Source organism: Dermacentor albipictus, chromosome 5, assembly GCF_038994185.2.
Source record: "Dermacentor albipictus isolate Rhodes 1998 colony chromosome 5, USDA_Dalb.pri_finalv2, whole genome shotgun sequence".
Classification (NCBI taxonomy): domain Eukaryota; kingdom Metazoa; phylum Arthropoda; class Arachnida; order Ixodida; family Ixodidae; genus Dermacentor; species Dermacentor albipictus.
In genome coordinates, this window is record NC_091825.1 from 1,113,817 (window position 1) to 1,128,345 (window position 14,529).

Sequence of the window (14,529 nt, forward strand, 5' to 3'; positions counted from 1 at the left end):
CCTAAAGCTCATGTGAGTGTGCTTGATACACTAATCTGTGGTGAGCACTTGCATGGACGTGCAACATTGGCACTGCTGCTTCTTTTATTACTGTCCATCGTCTGTATTCATTTTCACAGGCATAATATGTAATTTGGAGAAAGCAATTTAGCAGGAAGCAGGAAGAAAGCAATTTACTGAAAATGACTGTTCCAAAGTGAAGCTTGGTGCCCAGGAATAAGGCAGGCTGTAAAGGATTTGTCAGTCTGCTAACATGCGAAATGTGTTGTTCTGGACACCAGAGTTGTGACATGCTTAAAAACATGACAATGTTGCCCGACAATCAGTAAGAAGGATGCCTGACAAGGAGGGTATTTTAAAGGAGGGTATTTGCTCACAAGAATGGATATCACAGCTTTTTATCAAGGCATGCATGATAAGTAACATTCCGCTTACAAGCCTTCTGCCTGAACTTGTATTTCACATGTCTCTGCAGTGCCTTTAGGTCCTATGTTCTAAGTTCAGACCTTGTTACTGCAGTGACAGTGGTTTGCACAGAAGAACTCACATGTTCTGCACTGTGCAATCACTGTCCCCATAAGGCAAATGTTAGCACTACACTGTTCTTAAGCTGTGTCATATTCCTCCTTTCTGGAAACCTTTAGCAATGCTCACATTTCTGAATAAACACTTCATTCCACTTGCTTTCCTGCATATACATTCACACACATAAATGCACACAGCAACTGCGGTTGACGGCTTCAGTGTCACTGAGAAGTATGGCTTTGCTGTATTTTATTTTTCTTTCTCAAACAGTAGTCCCTAAAATTGACCCATAATAGAGCACTGGCAAAAAAGTTCAAACTTGAGGTGTTTGTGTTCAGTACTTATACAGCTATAAGTACCTCTGACCAAATATGTCTGGTGAAAGTAGCTGAGAACACGTTTTAATGTGCTGAAAGACCATGCTGGTGGCTGACTTCAAACCACAGCATTCTGCAACATTAACATTTAATTGCCTGTTCTCTACATTCTAGGTTCACTGTGCCATTCCGTGAAAACTGCTGACATGACTGATTAGGATGCTCACATGTGTGGAGCACGACAGGAAAAAGCTGTGATTTTCTGGTGATCCTATGTATCTTTCACATGAGCACAGTCTTGAACAGCACTTGCCAGCATTTGAAAACAGACTGGTATTATGGCATAATAAGACATGATTACTAGCATAACTAGACAGGGAATAAAGAATGAACACAGGACCACTCTAAACTTCACCCGAATTTATTACTTGCACAAGCAGCGGTATATATACATAGAGCATCCGCTCAACGCATGTACACTCAAGTCACATTATCACTGGACACCTTAAGACCATAAGACCATATGTTGGTTTACTCTGTCTTGCAAGTAATCAATTACCTTGTCTGAGAGTGCCGAAGAAGGACTGCTAACGCAGGCGTCTGCTTCTTTTACAATTATTAAAGCTTTTAAGATTTCTCTCCTTGCATTGCGAAATTGCGAAGCACACTGGTCTTATGGTAGTAAGGGTGACAAAGGGCACCTCCTACAATGGTCCGCGAGGTGCCCACTCCCCCCTATAGCCTGTACTGCATGGCACCGCTCACACGACAGCGAAATCCTGTAAACCACTGCAGTTTTGCACTCGGCAAAACCCGTGGTGTGGTTTATATTGCATGCCTTACCTTTACTATGCCGATTTATTGTGCCGCACATGTGCGCAAGTTTGTCGGGTGACGTAAAAACGACAGAAACGCTGCACTTTCCCGCCACCTCTTTTAGGCTAGTGTATGTAAGGGATGGGTACAGGATGTGTCTGTTGCGTGCCGTCCATCCTCGCGTGTGACTGCATGCCCACCTGCCTTCCTTTATAAGGCTCTCTTCAGTTAGGGACACAACCGTAACTTCAGGATATCCTGCGGCGCTCAGGCATTCTACTTGACTTTGCACACTGTTTCCTACCAGGTGCTCGCACGACTTAGAATATGCAACTGCCCTCTTTTTACAGTTTATTTAATGAACGGAATTATAGCTAAGTATTGGTTTCTTCGAGTGAGCTCGGTATTGCCAGCAAATTTGATCATTAGATACAATATGTAGATCCAAAAACTGCAAGCGACCCTCACTTGGCACCTCAGACATGAACTTGAAACCATCACCACAAGTTTCAAATAAATACAGGACATCATTTGTTGCTGTAACCGCCGTTGTGGCACATTTCTTAGTCAAAAAAAGTTATCATCAACATATCTAAACTTCTTTGCAACAATAGCAGTGTCAGTAAAAGATGATATCGATTGTCAACATAGGCTAAAATATATTTCTTAATATCGTTGCTATACAAGAACCAATGCAGAGGCCATCCTTTTTCACAAAGCTGCTACGTATTGTCAAAGGTCGCCACTGTAGATGAAAGATATAACCAAAGAAATCCTAAGAAGTTGTTAACCGGTACACCAGCCGCGTTCATAAATTCCACAGGGCCTAAATTATCAAAATTATGCCTAACAGTGCAAAACAGTCCACTCATTGGAATTGAATAATAAAGGTTCTCTACATCTATGGAAAAACCAAAAAATCGCCTCAGTGATGTCTCCCGAGTTCCGTATTGTATATGGATCATCCACCTCGATTAAAGCTAGCTGCCTCTGTAGGAACCTTGAAAGAACTTGCCACGAGCCTTTTTCAGTTATAATTGCCTGTAATGGCAATTATAACTGAAACCCCCTTATTTCAATACCCCCTTTATTTCATTTCATTTATTCAACCTTTCAGTGCACATTGATTGTAATAGGTACAAGAAATAGAAAAAAAAAACAAGAAAAAGGAACATATAAACAGTACCAATGAGGCAGTCAATAAATAAAACAAGTGTGGTATTTAGGCCGTTACGTTGATATTATCAAAATCGTTTAGTTTTTCGCGAAATGTTTTGCAGTCGCTGCACGAAACAATATTATCTGGGAGTGCGTTCCAAAGTGCTACAGCATGGGGGAAGAATGAGCTGCTCATTGCCGTCGTCTGGCACTTTATCGCCGCTAAAGGGCGAGTATGAGATAAGCAGAATGATGTTCTGAATGAGCATTTTAAGAGGGCGTGTCCTGACTAAGTGAAGTAAAAGGAAGTGTGAAGAAGGCAAAGACGAGAAGTTACGCGCCGTGAAGCATGCAATGGAAGAGACAAAGTTTGTTTTAAGGCGGTTATGCTTATATGGGGGGGGGGGGAGGTCTTGAATATTATGATGTAATGAAGTGAGCAGTGCAGTTTTGTACGGCTTCTAAGTCATCGGTGAGATAAGCTTGCGAAGGATGCCAGATAGATGATGTGTACTCAAGTTTGGGTCGCACATATGTTAATTATGCTAGTTTTTTTTATTTCGGACGATGCAGATATTAAGTTACGTCGCAAATACCCTAGTGTGTGTGAAGCTTCACAGCAAATTGTTTTAATATGTTTCACCCATGAAAGTGATGGCATCTTATGAACTCCTAGATATATGTAAGTACACGTGTGGTCAATAGGAACAGAGCTAATGCAATAAGTGTGGCGTATAGTGGTGTGTTTGCGTGTGAAGGATATTACTTTGCATTTAGTGAGGTTTAGAGGCATATGCCATTTTTTGCACCAAGATGCAATAGTGTGAAGGTTGTATTGTAAGGCGATTGTGTCGTTAAACGTATGAAGGGGGTTATAAAGAAAACAATTGCCTGCAAAAAGCCGCAGCTTCGTTGATATGTTAGTGGGAAGGTCACGTATGTAAATAAAAAACAATAGAGATAAACATGCACCTTGGGTAACACTGGAAGTTACACTGGTAAGGGTTGACTGAAAATGGTTAGCATAGGTAAACTGAACGTGTCCTGTTAAAAAACTTTCCATCCATTTAACAATCTTGGGGCGGATACCAAGGGAGGATAATCTTGTACAAGGAGATGGTTGTGAGACACGTGTGTCTTTGCTGTAAAGATCAGATTTGGGCTGTTCTTTTTGACAGCCATGAGATTTTTCCTAAGGGTGGGGAGGTTCATATCTTCACAGAACATTAACGCGTTTTTCTTTACATCTGTTACAGAGGTCTTTACAGCAAAGAAGTCCTTAGACCTTCCTGTGCTTTTTTACCATAAAGGCTGTTGGGTAACATGACGAAACCAACTTACTTGTCCGAGACTAACAGTGCTTGATTGCTCTGCTTTAACCATTCTATAACTTCCTTAACCGTCAAGCCTGGGTTAGACCTAGGCCTCTTACTGTTAAGACAATCAACACCCTCCAATATGAGCATATTACTTTCATTTCGTTATGCCCGAGGGGCAACTTTCCTAACCATAGACAGAAGGGTTACAGGGCTGTCATTAGGATCCATGCAAAACTTCAGTCCACACCACAGAACTGCGTCCACCTTTCGATGCGCCATGGCCTGTCCAGCTTATGTTACCTGTGGTGTTGGTGCTGAATCCTTCTTCCTGGATTTCCTCCATAGACGCAAAGTCGGAAACTGCTTCGCCTACAGGAATTCGGTCACAGATGATGCCTCACGCAGAAGAGCTCGAAACACATGTGCAATGTCCTGGTTACCGACAACAAGAGAAGCAGAAAGCACTGGTAGACACTTGTGAAGGAAGTGCTCTTGATGATGATGTTCCATATGGATAGACCGCATAATGCGTGTTGCAGATTTATATGATGTGACACACAGGCTGTACAATGCCTGCACTTCAGAGGTTACTAAACGAGTGTTCAGCGAGAATGTGTACAACCTTGGCATTGAAGGTAGAACCACACTACGTGTTTGGTTGAGTGCAAAACTGCATTATTTTACAAGATTCCCTTGTCATGTGGGCCAAACTGGCTGGTTCATAAATATAAGATGCTTCAGCATCGCGCGGTGGTACAGGTGATAGCGGGGAGTGGGCACTCGCAGACCATTGTAGGAGATGCCTTTGTCGCCCTTACTATGCGAAGACCAGTATGCTTCATAGTTTCACAACGCAAGAAGGAAATCTTCAAAGCTTTAACAATTGTAAAAGAAGCTTGCGTTAGCAGTCCTTCTTTGACACTTTCAGACAAGGAACTTGATTATCTCCGAAAGAGTAGACCGGCACATGGTCTTGATTAATGTGTACAGTGATACGTGATTCGAGTGCCCGTGCGTTGAGCGGATGCTTTATGCTTGTGCAAGTAATGCAGTTAGAGTCTAGCGTGGTCCCATGTTCTTTCTTTAGTCCCTGTCTTCTTATGTTAGTAATGATGTCTTATTACGCTCGTTATCAATTAGCACAACTTTCTGCCTTCACTGGCATTATGGACCATTGATATGTGAGTAGAAGTGACATGGTAAACATGGCGTTTCAGTTTAACATGTGGGGTCATCTGTAACAGTGTACACAAAGAATGCACCCCGATGCAGTGCAGCTGATCCATACATTTTCCTTTGGGACAGCTGCTTTTCCATAGCTGCCTTGCTCACGAAAGCAAAAAAAAAACCCCAAATAATTTATTTTTTCGTTTATTAAAAAAAAATGACGCAGCTGTAAAACATACTTTTACAAACAGCTTGACTAGGCGACTGTGTCTGTATTAGCAACAACAGAGTGCACATCAAGGAATCGAGATACAAGTTAACGGGCCACTTCAAGAAGAAAAAAAAAAGTTGCATAAAGGGCATTTTCTAAGCTCAATGAAATGCAGACAAAATCAAGCACACGAACAGAAGAAGGAAATACTTTAACATTTAAAACTCTAATCAAATTATCACAGAGTCAACGTTATTCCATGAGAGGAAGATGCCATATAATGTTTTCCGTGGTAGTTGGATGAAGTCAGTACTGTTCTCCAAAAACTTCTTAAATAAGCAGGGGAGTGTGTGAGTTATGGATTACAAGCAATGATTTTTATGTGGGAAGAGACCATGTTTCTGGACAATGCGTATTGTAGATATACTGTTTTTTCTTTAACATTGACAGGTTAATATGAGTTATTGTCCTTATTAGCTTATTATGATGGAGTATGATTATGCGAGATGATAGCTATAGAGGCAATTGATTTTTGTTACTGTTGTGACGCGGAATCGAGAACTAGAGGCGAGACTCTTGAAGCGGACAAAGAGGAGACGAAAGGAACATGGAATACGCCAGGAGACTGGCATGAACGTGCCAGGACTTGCTCTATAATTCAACAGACCTAGCCAAAAATCTTGCTTCTGTGGTCTTTTTAAGGATCCTTTTTACAATTCGCACGCCCTTCTCAGCTAATCCGTTTGAGCACAGGTATCGTGGACTTGACGTCACGTGCTCAAAGTCGTATTGTGTAGTGAACTGGGTGAATTCTTGGCTTGCAAACTGCGGGTTGCTGTCGGTGCATACATGTGACAGGATGCCCTATCTTGCACACATGGCTCTAAGTTTAGCGATGACGGATGTTGTTGACAGGTCATGCAGCTGGTCCGCACCTGGAAAATGGGACGTCGCATCGTAAGCACTCAGGTAGTGTTTCCCACCATACTGAAAAATATCAGCTCCCACGCAATACCATGCCTGCGGCGGAATCCACCGGAGTGTATGTGTACATTGCTTGTCTGTGGAGAGATTGAGAAAACCCAGGCCCTACAGCTGAAGAAATCTTTGAGAGCCTTCAGTCACGGCAAGCAAGCATATTAACTGAGCTAACTGGTATTCGGGAGGGTCTTGCATCGAATGAACAAGCCGTTGCCACTCTTAAAACACAATTAAATGCAATCGATAAGCTATTGCTAGACATTAGCAAAAAAACCTCCCAATTCATACACTAGAAGACAAAATTCGGGCTTTCGATCAAGTGGTTATGAAATAAAACAAAAAACTAACTGACCTCGAAGACCGCAGTCGCCAAACTCGGTTGTTTTCAGTGTCAAAGAGCAAGACGAACATGATTAAACGTTACGAAAAGCAGTCATTGATGACATTTTTTTTCAAAAAAACTGACAGCAATCATGCAAAAAACTGCAGCAATCATATGGATACTATTCTTGATATAACGCTTGCTTTGAATGTTGAACAAATTGTATGTGATTTTACTAGAGAGCAGGCACTCCTGGGCCTTTTTTTGTCAGTGAATCTTTCCCTAACTACTATTGCTATGAGCCTGGTATTTCAGACCATAAATGATTATTTTTCACCTGGTCGTGCCCCAGGGACGCTAGATACAGTTGGTCTAGTGCGACAAATCATAGAGGTTTTGAACGAAGTGATGATACCTCAATAACTGATTATTTAGAAAAACACTAGTTATTGATGCTCATTCTGGGAATGTTCATGACCTATGGTGTCATTTTAAACAAGTAGTGTTATTCTGTACTAAAAACTTTGTATCATGAGAAAGGCTACTAAAGATCGCAAGAATCCATGGGTTAGTCGTGAAATCATCCGCATTAAACGTAAGCTAAAACGATTAAGGAAGAAACAAAATATGTGTAAGAAGACCCTCATGGAACTGGGGAATAAATTGGCAATAAAGGTGCAGCAAGCAAAGCATAATTACTTCACTTTTTCACTTCCAGAATTTCTTGGAAGTGATCCATCAAAATTTTGGTGTTACCTCGGCAAGACAAATGAATCTATTCAAAAGATTTCAGTAAATGATCACCTTGTCAAAAACGCAGCTGATATAGCTCACGCATTTAATTCATATTTTCATAGTGTTTTTTCTCTAATGACAACTACAGCATGCATAAGGAGCTCTCGAAGACAGATGTACCAGTGATAACAAGCGAGGGTGTTCTATCTATGCTTTGTAAATTGAACTAGAAAAAAAGTGCGGGTAAGGATGGCATCCCTACTGCGTTCATGAAATGCTTTGCAGCGCAGATTGCAGACTACTTGGCAAATCTTTTTCGGCTTTCTTTAACCACGAAGGAGCTAGTGAGATAGCACACATTGTGCCAATTTTTAAGAAGGGGGACAAGCTTAACATAACAAATTATAGGCCCGTGTCGATTATATCTACTTGTTCGAAACTTATGGAACATATCATAGCTCGATATATAAAGTTTTGTCTAATAATAAGCTTTTGTCTCCTTATCAACACGGATTTACCTAGGGAAGATCTACTACTACTCAGTTACTCACCACTGTACACGATTTTATAATGGTGTTGTACCACTCGGGGCAAACAGATGCATCCTTTACAGACTTTAGCAAGGCGTTTGACAAGGTCTTGCATACGAAACTAATACATAAGTTGAAATTAACCGGCCTTCCCATCTACTTAGTGAATTGGATTGAAGCATACTTACACAACAGAAAACAATTTGTTGTAGTGGATGAGTTTGTGTCTGATATGCTCCCTGTTTCTTCTGGTGTGCCTCAGGGCAGTGTACTCCGACCCTTGCTTTTCTTGGTTTATGTAAATGATCTCATTGAATTTTTATCTGATGCAGTATGTATAAAATTATTCTCTGATGACTGTACTATATACAAGGAGATATTGTGTGAGAGTGATCACGTTGTATTGCAGGACCAATTGTTATGGATTGAGCAGTGGTGTCGAAATTGGGATATGAAAATTAATGTGCAAAAAACAGTCTTATTAACACTTACACGTAAATTACAGCCTAGTTATTATTCCTATAGTCTCTGTAGCCAAGAAGTAGCAAGGGTCACAAGCTATAAGTATTTAGGCGTTACACTTCTAAGTTATCCTGGTCAAGTCACGTTTCAGATATATGTGCATCAGCATTTAAAAAGTTGTGTTTCCTAAGAAGGAAACTAAACAAAGCTCCAGCAAAGTTAAAGTTACTAGTGTACAATACTTACATAACGTTGAAATTAGAGTACGCTTCCGTAATTTGGGGTCCCGAAACTAAGCAGGATATATATAAATTTGAGATGTTGCAAAGAAAAGCAATCCGGTTCATTTTTGGTAAATATAAAAGGTGTGACTCCCCTACTAAACTTATGCAAGAACACGGGATTATAACAATACAAGTACGTTGAAAATATGCTCGGATAGTGTTCTTGCATAACCTGTTGAAAGGTAAATTTGACATGTCCATACTTTCATATGTAAAACCCTTAGACACCAGAAAGACTCGACACAATCATGACCATGCACTCAAACCGATATTTGCTAAGACCTATGCATTTAAACACAGTTTCTTTCCCAGACAATTTCAGACTGGAACGCTCTTCCTAAAACCATTTTTGAGGACGCTGATTTTCAAACGACACTGGAAAAATTGTTGTTTTTGTCTTTTTTTGTTACGAAGTACGTACTATATATGTGTAGTGATGTAACCCTGTTTCATTGTTAATGGCGTTATCCATTTGTAATTCCGATTTATACTAATTATGTTTTGATTTCCCACTCCTGCTTGGGCCTGTCATGGCCTGCAGTATTGTGAAATAAATCTAAATAAATCTATCACGCATATTCATAGTCTTGGAAGACAGCCAGAAAAACAACCTGTTATCGTATATTTCCAGGACTTTTTGAAAAAAGAGGCTGTTTTCTGCAACGTGCGTAAGCTTAAGGGTAGTGATATATCTATCCAGAATGATTACAGCAAAGAAACTCTTAGAAAATGAAAACTTCTTTGTGAAATTGTCAAACAGGATGTTGACAATGGAAAACATGCTTTTTTTATCAATAACAAACTGAAATTTGTTGGCTGCGTTTATGCTTGGGAGGACAGTATATCTCAACGAGTTGTCGTGAGCCGCGAAAACAAAACTTATAGTAATGCATGACAGAACACGTGTGCCACTTCTAAAACCCTGCGAGTGCTAAATTTCAATGCCAGAAGTATAATAAATAAGGTGGAACAGCTTGAATGCCTCCTCTTCAAATACGACCCCCATATTGCAATTGTCACGGAAACCTGGCTGTATAATGGTGTTAGCAACGAAATACTGGTATCACCATCACATAACATTTACCGTTGGGACCGTGGATCGAGGGCAGGAGGTATTGTAATTATTCTAAAAAGCACGTTTTCCGCAGAAATACTTCCTCAGGTCGAAAACCATGAGAGTCTGTTTTTGAAAGGTAATTGTTGGGGAAATGTAGTTGTGCTATCCGCGGTTTAAAGGCCACCATCATCCCCTCCCGAGTTCTTGTCCTCACTCCCTGACTACATGACTGTGCTGAAACACCGGAAAATTATCATGGCGGACGATTTCAACCTACGCTTCACTTTTATTTCCTTAAAGACCCCTCAATGGGGGTATTACATAAGGGGTGGGGTTTACAAATGTTCATTTTAATTAGTGGCCACATGAGTTCAATGAAGAATATTATTATTAAACTCATCAGCAAACGTCGTTGAACAGGTGATTTCGGATATGTGACGGGGCAGGCCGTTCCAGTCGGTTGATGATCGGCAAAAGAAGGATGCAGAGAAGGTTGTAGTTCGGCTGCGTGGATGGGTTACTTGCAAGGAATGCCCTGTACGCAGGGAATGGCGAGGGGGTGGGGCCAACACATATGGTGCATGATGAAGCGAACTGTAATAAAACTTGTGAAAGAGGATTAACGAATCAGTGCGACGCCAGGATGATAGCGTGTTTAAGGCGGACTGTGCTCTTAGTAGTGACACGCTAGTGTTGTAAGAATACGAAGAATGAATTAATCTTGCCGCACAATTCTGAATTCTTTCAAGTGCATTGATAAGGTAAGTTTCATGTGGTGACCAGACTGGGGATGCGTATTCAATTTTCGGACGTACGAGCGTCTTGAATGCTAGTAGTTTGACGTGCACGACGCAGATGGCATTTTAAGAATCCCAGTGTTTGGTTAGCAGAGGCAGGAATGCGCGTTACACGAGCAGACCAGTCTAAGTCGTATGAAAGGGTGACGCCGAGGTATTTACATGTGTCCACTTTTTCTAAGGTAGTATTAGTAATATTATACGGTGAGTATAAGGGCTCATGGCGGCGAGTGAATCACATTACGTTACATTTATTGGCCTTAAGGGTCATGAACCAGTCATTGCACCAGTCTTGGACTTTGTTAAGGTCATTTTGCAAAATACTGTGGTCATAGTCGTTAGTAATTGTGCGGTAGATTACACAATCTTCAGCGAACATACGGATTTGAGAGGAAACATTAAGGGGAAGGTCGTTAATATAAATAAGAAAAAGTAGGGGGCCTAGAACGCTACCTTGTGGGACGCCAGATACAGGGAGGGGTGCGGAGGTGCGATTGTTGACATGTACTGTCTGTGATCGGTTAGTGAGAAATTCAGTAACCCAATTTAAGATGTCAGGGTGCAGGCTCAGCTGGGAGAGCTTGAGTATTAGGCGTTGGTGAGGTAACTTATCAAATGCATTAGCATAATCCAGAAAAATGGCATCGATTTGGGTGTTAGCATCGAGATTAACAAGTAAGTCATGGACGAACATAGCAAGTTGCGTTTCGCACGAGAGACCCTTATGAAAACCATGTTGGGATGGGAGAAACGTTAATGTCAAGGAAGTGCATAATTTGGGTGAAAATGATGTGCTCCATTATCTTGCAGGGTACGCTGGTTAGGGAAATCTGTCTGTAGTTAAGAGGAAAGTTTTTATTACCTGATTTGTAGATTGGAACGACCTGCCCTTTCTTCCAGGTGACGGGGATGTTACAGGAGGATAAAGACTGTGAGAAGATTAATCTAAAGTACGACGCGCAGATGAGCTTAGTATTTTTTAACAGTTTAGAGTTGATGTCATCCGCCCCCGATGACGATAAGAGCTTTAGCTTTTCCAATGCCAGGTGAAAATATTGCTACTGGTTTTCAAGTGGTACTAATGGTTTTCAAGTGGTGTGAAGTGGTCTTTATTTTTCTTTATTCAGTGAGTGCCCCGCTTTTGCCAGTAAGGCGTTACAGCAGGGGGGGGGGGGGGTTACAGACCTAAATAGAACACTTCTTCATCTATACAGCACACTTGCGTCTCTTGCAGCCGGTTCCAATCTCTGATGGTCATCACAAAGAAGGAATTGTAATACATAGTTGTTCTTGCACGGTACTCTTTCACTTTGTGTCGGTGATCATTTCTACTGGATATGTAATTGGGTTGATACAAGTAGTTATTATAAGCAATTCCAGTGTTACCATGAAAGATACAAAAGAAAAACTTCAACCGCAGTTTTTTTCTGCGTAAAGAAAGCGATTCCCAACCCAATTCCGTTTTCATAGCGGTACAGCTATCTGTCCGCTTGTACCGCCCTAAAACAAACCGCGCAGCTCTATTCTGAATTTTTTCAAGTTTATCTATAGACCTGGCCTGCATCGGGTCCCATACAGGGCATGCGTACTCTAAAATCGGTCTAATACAGGTGAGGTAGGCTGTGTTCTTTAAATTCTGGGGTGCCCATCTTAGGTTCCGTTGGATAAAGTTAAGAGCCCTTGCTGCTTTACCAACAACATAATCAATATTAGCATTCCATGAGCAATCATGCGATAAAACAACACCAAGATATTTGCATGTCGGTTCAGTAGCAATGACATACATATTCAGGCTGTAAGATGTCTCAATTGGTTTCTTTTTTTTGGACACACGCATGTGCACACACTTTTTCGGGTTCAACGACATTTGCCACTTCTGGCACCACCTTGTAATACGATCCAAATCCTCCTGCAAAGAAACGCCATCACTTACGTCCCTAATCTGCCGACATAAAACACAATCGTCGGCAAATAAACGCATGCGCGATGAAATACCCACAGAAATATCATTAACAAAAATGAGGAATAAAAGCGGCCCAAGGACGGAGCCTTGTGGCACGCCTGACGTTACACCAACATAGGATGAACACCTCCCATTTAAAAGCACGCATTTACGCCTGTCGAACAAGTAATTGGTTATCCAAGTTAGTACATTCTGGTCAAAATTTAGAATCTGCAGTTTGGCGAGGAGAAGGGAGTGCGACACGGTGTCGAAGGCCTTTCGAAAATCTAAAAAGACACAATCTGTTTGCCCACCCTCGTAAACGTTGGAAGCCAACTCATGAAAGAACTCTATAAGTTGAGTGGTACAAGAAAATCCTTTGCGAAAACCGTGCTGCTCATTTATCAGAACATTATTATCTGTAAGATGGGTCAATATGTGCTTAAATAGGATATGTTCAAAGAGTTTACATGATATCGATATTAATGAAATGGGCCGGTAATTTGTTACATCCTTTTTTGAGCCACCCTTATGAACCGGAACAACATGGGAAATTTTCCAATCATCGGGTAAAGTGCCTGTTGAAAGGGACTTAGTGTAAATTATGTAAAGGTAAAGCGAAATGGGCGCAGCACATCGCTTCAGTACACGAGGAGAGATTCCATCAGGACCAACTGCTTTGGATTCGTCTTGGCTTTCAAGAAGAGAGCGGATACCACGAACACTCGGTTCCACCGGCGGCATCAGTGGAAACGTGCTTGGGTGCCGTTGGGAAGGAGCGTCATGCTTAGGCAAAAACACGGATTGGAAATACGTATTTAAACATGTGGCTTTAGCTTCCTCATCGACTATAACCGTATCGTTAAAATTCAGTTCGCTGACTCCAACATTATCAGATCCGCACTCCTTGATATAATGCCAGAACGACTTGGGATTAGTTTTCATTTTATTATTGAGCCCTTCAAAATATCTCACTTTTACTTTTTCGACACTTGCTTTATATTGCTCCGTTAATGCTTGTAATTCTTTCGCGTGCTCACTGCTTCCAGTTTTCTTTAACTTACGGAAAACTCGTCGCCTTCTCCTGATTTCTCTCAAAATACCTGACGTCATCCATGGCTTCTTGCGTTTATTAATCTTGCCTGCTTGCATCGCAGGTATGTGCTTATCCACAAGGGCTAACACCTTATCCCTAAACTTAAGCCATAAATCGTTTACACCATCGGATTCAGCAAGGCACTCAAACACGGGCAGATAATCTTCTAGTTTTTGAGCTATGCTTGAGTAGTCACCCTTGCTGAATAGAAAAACCTTTCTAGTTGCACAACTTAAGGTTCTTCTGCTCTCTTTTTTAATGTCTGCAACAACGGCCATGTGGTCACTGATACCTGGAATAACACTGACATTATTCACCAAACTGGGGTTATTCGAGAATACGAGGTCTAGAACGTTACTATTTCGAGTTGGGCAAGTAACAAATTGAATAAGACCAAAATTGTCAATAATATTTTTCATTTCTATGTTTACACGGCACTCAGTGCTGCTTACACATATTCCATCACGCCATTCTAAGTCTGGCAGGTTAAAATCACCGGCAAGAATGAATGGTCTGCTTGAAACTTCCGAGATAATTTCATTCAGCGATTGAAGTGTATTGTAATCAGAGTTCGGTGGTCGGTAAAATGCACCTACGGCAAACGAAGAATTATCATCTAGGGTTACTGTGCACCAAACAGATTCGACATCACACGGGATGTCTAAGGCGGCAGATTTCAGGGAACTTCGCACAAGTAAAAATACACCGCCCCCATGGCTCGACCTATCTCTACGATACGCGACAAATTCGCTGGGAAAGATTTCACTATCGCCGATATCACGGTTCAACCATGATTCCGTGCCAATAACT

The 14,529-nt window shown here is 41.3% G+C and overlaps 1 protein-coding gene across 2 annotated transcripts in view; it reads left to right on the forward strand.

Annotated features, from left to right (window-relative positions):
- The window catches only part of Rab39 (RAS oncogene family member Rab39), a 169,174-nt gene that overhangs the window by 40,141 nt on the left and 114,504 nt on the right, over positions 1-14,529 (forward strand). Inside the window, exon 1 of one of the 2 annotated variants that reach the window (XM_070538190.1) lies at positions 825-6,482. The exons of the other annotated variant lie outside the window; for it this stretch is intronic. Within the exon in view, the coding sequence (XP_070394291.1) occupies positions 6,432-6,482 (51 nt within the window). The 5' untranslated portion in view covers positions 825-6,431. Of the gene's footprint in view, positions 1-824; positions 6,483-14,529 lie in introns of those variants that run through there. 2 annotated transcript variants of the gene reach the window in all.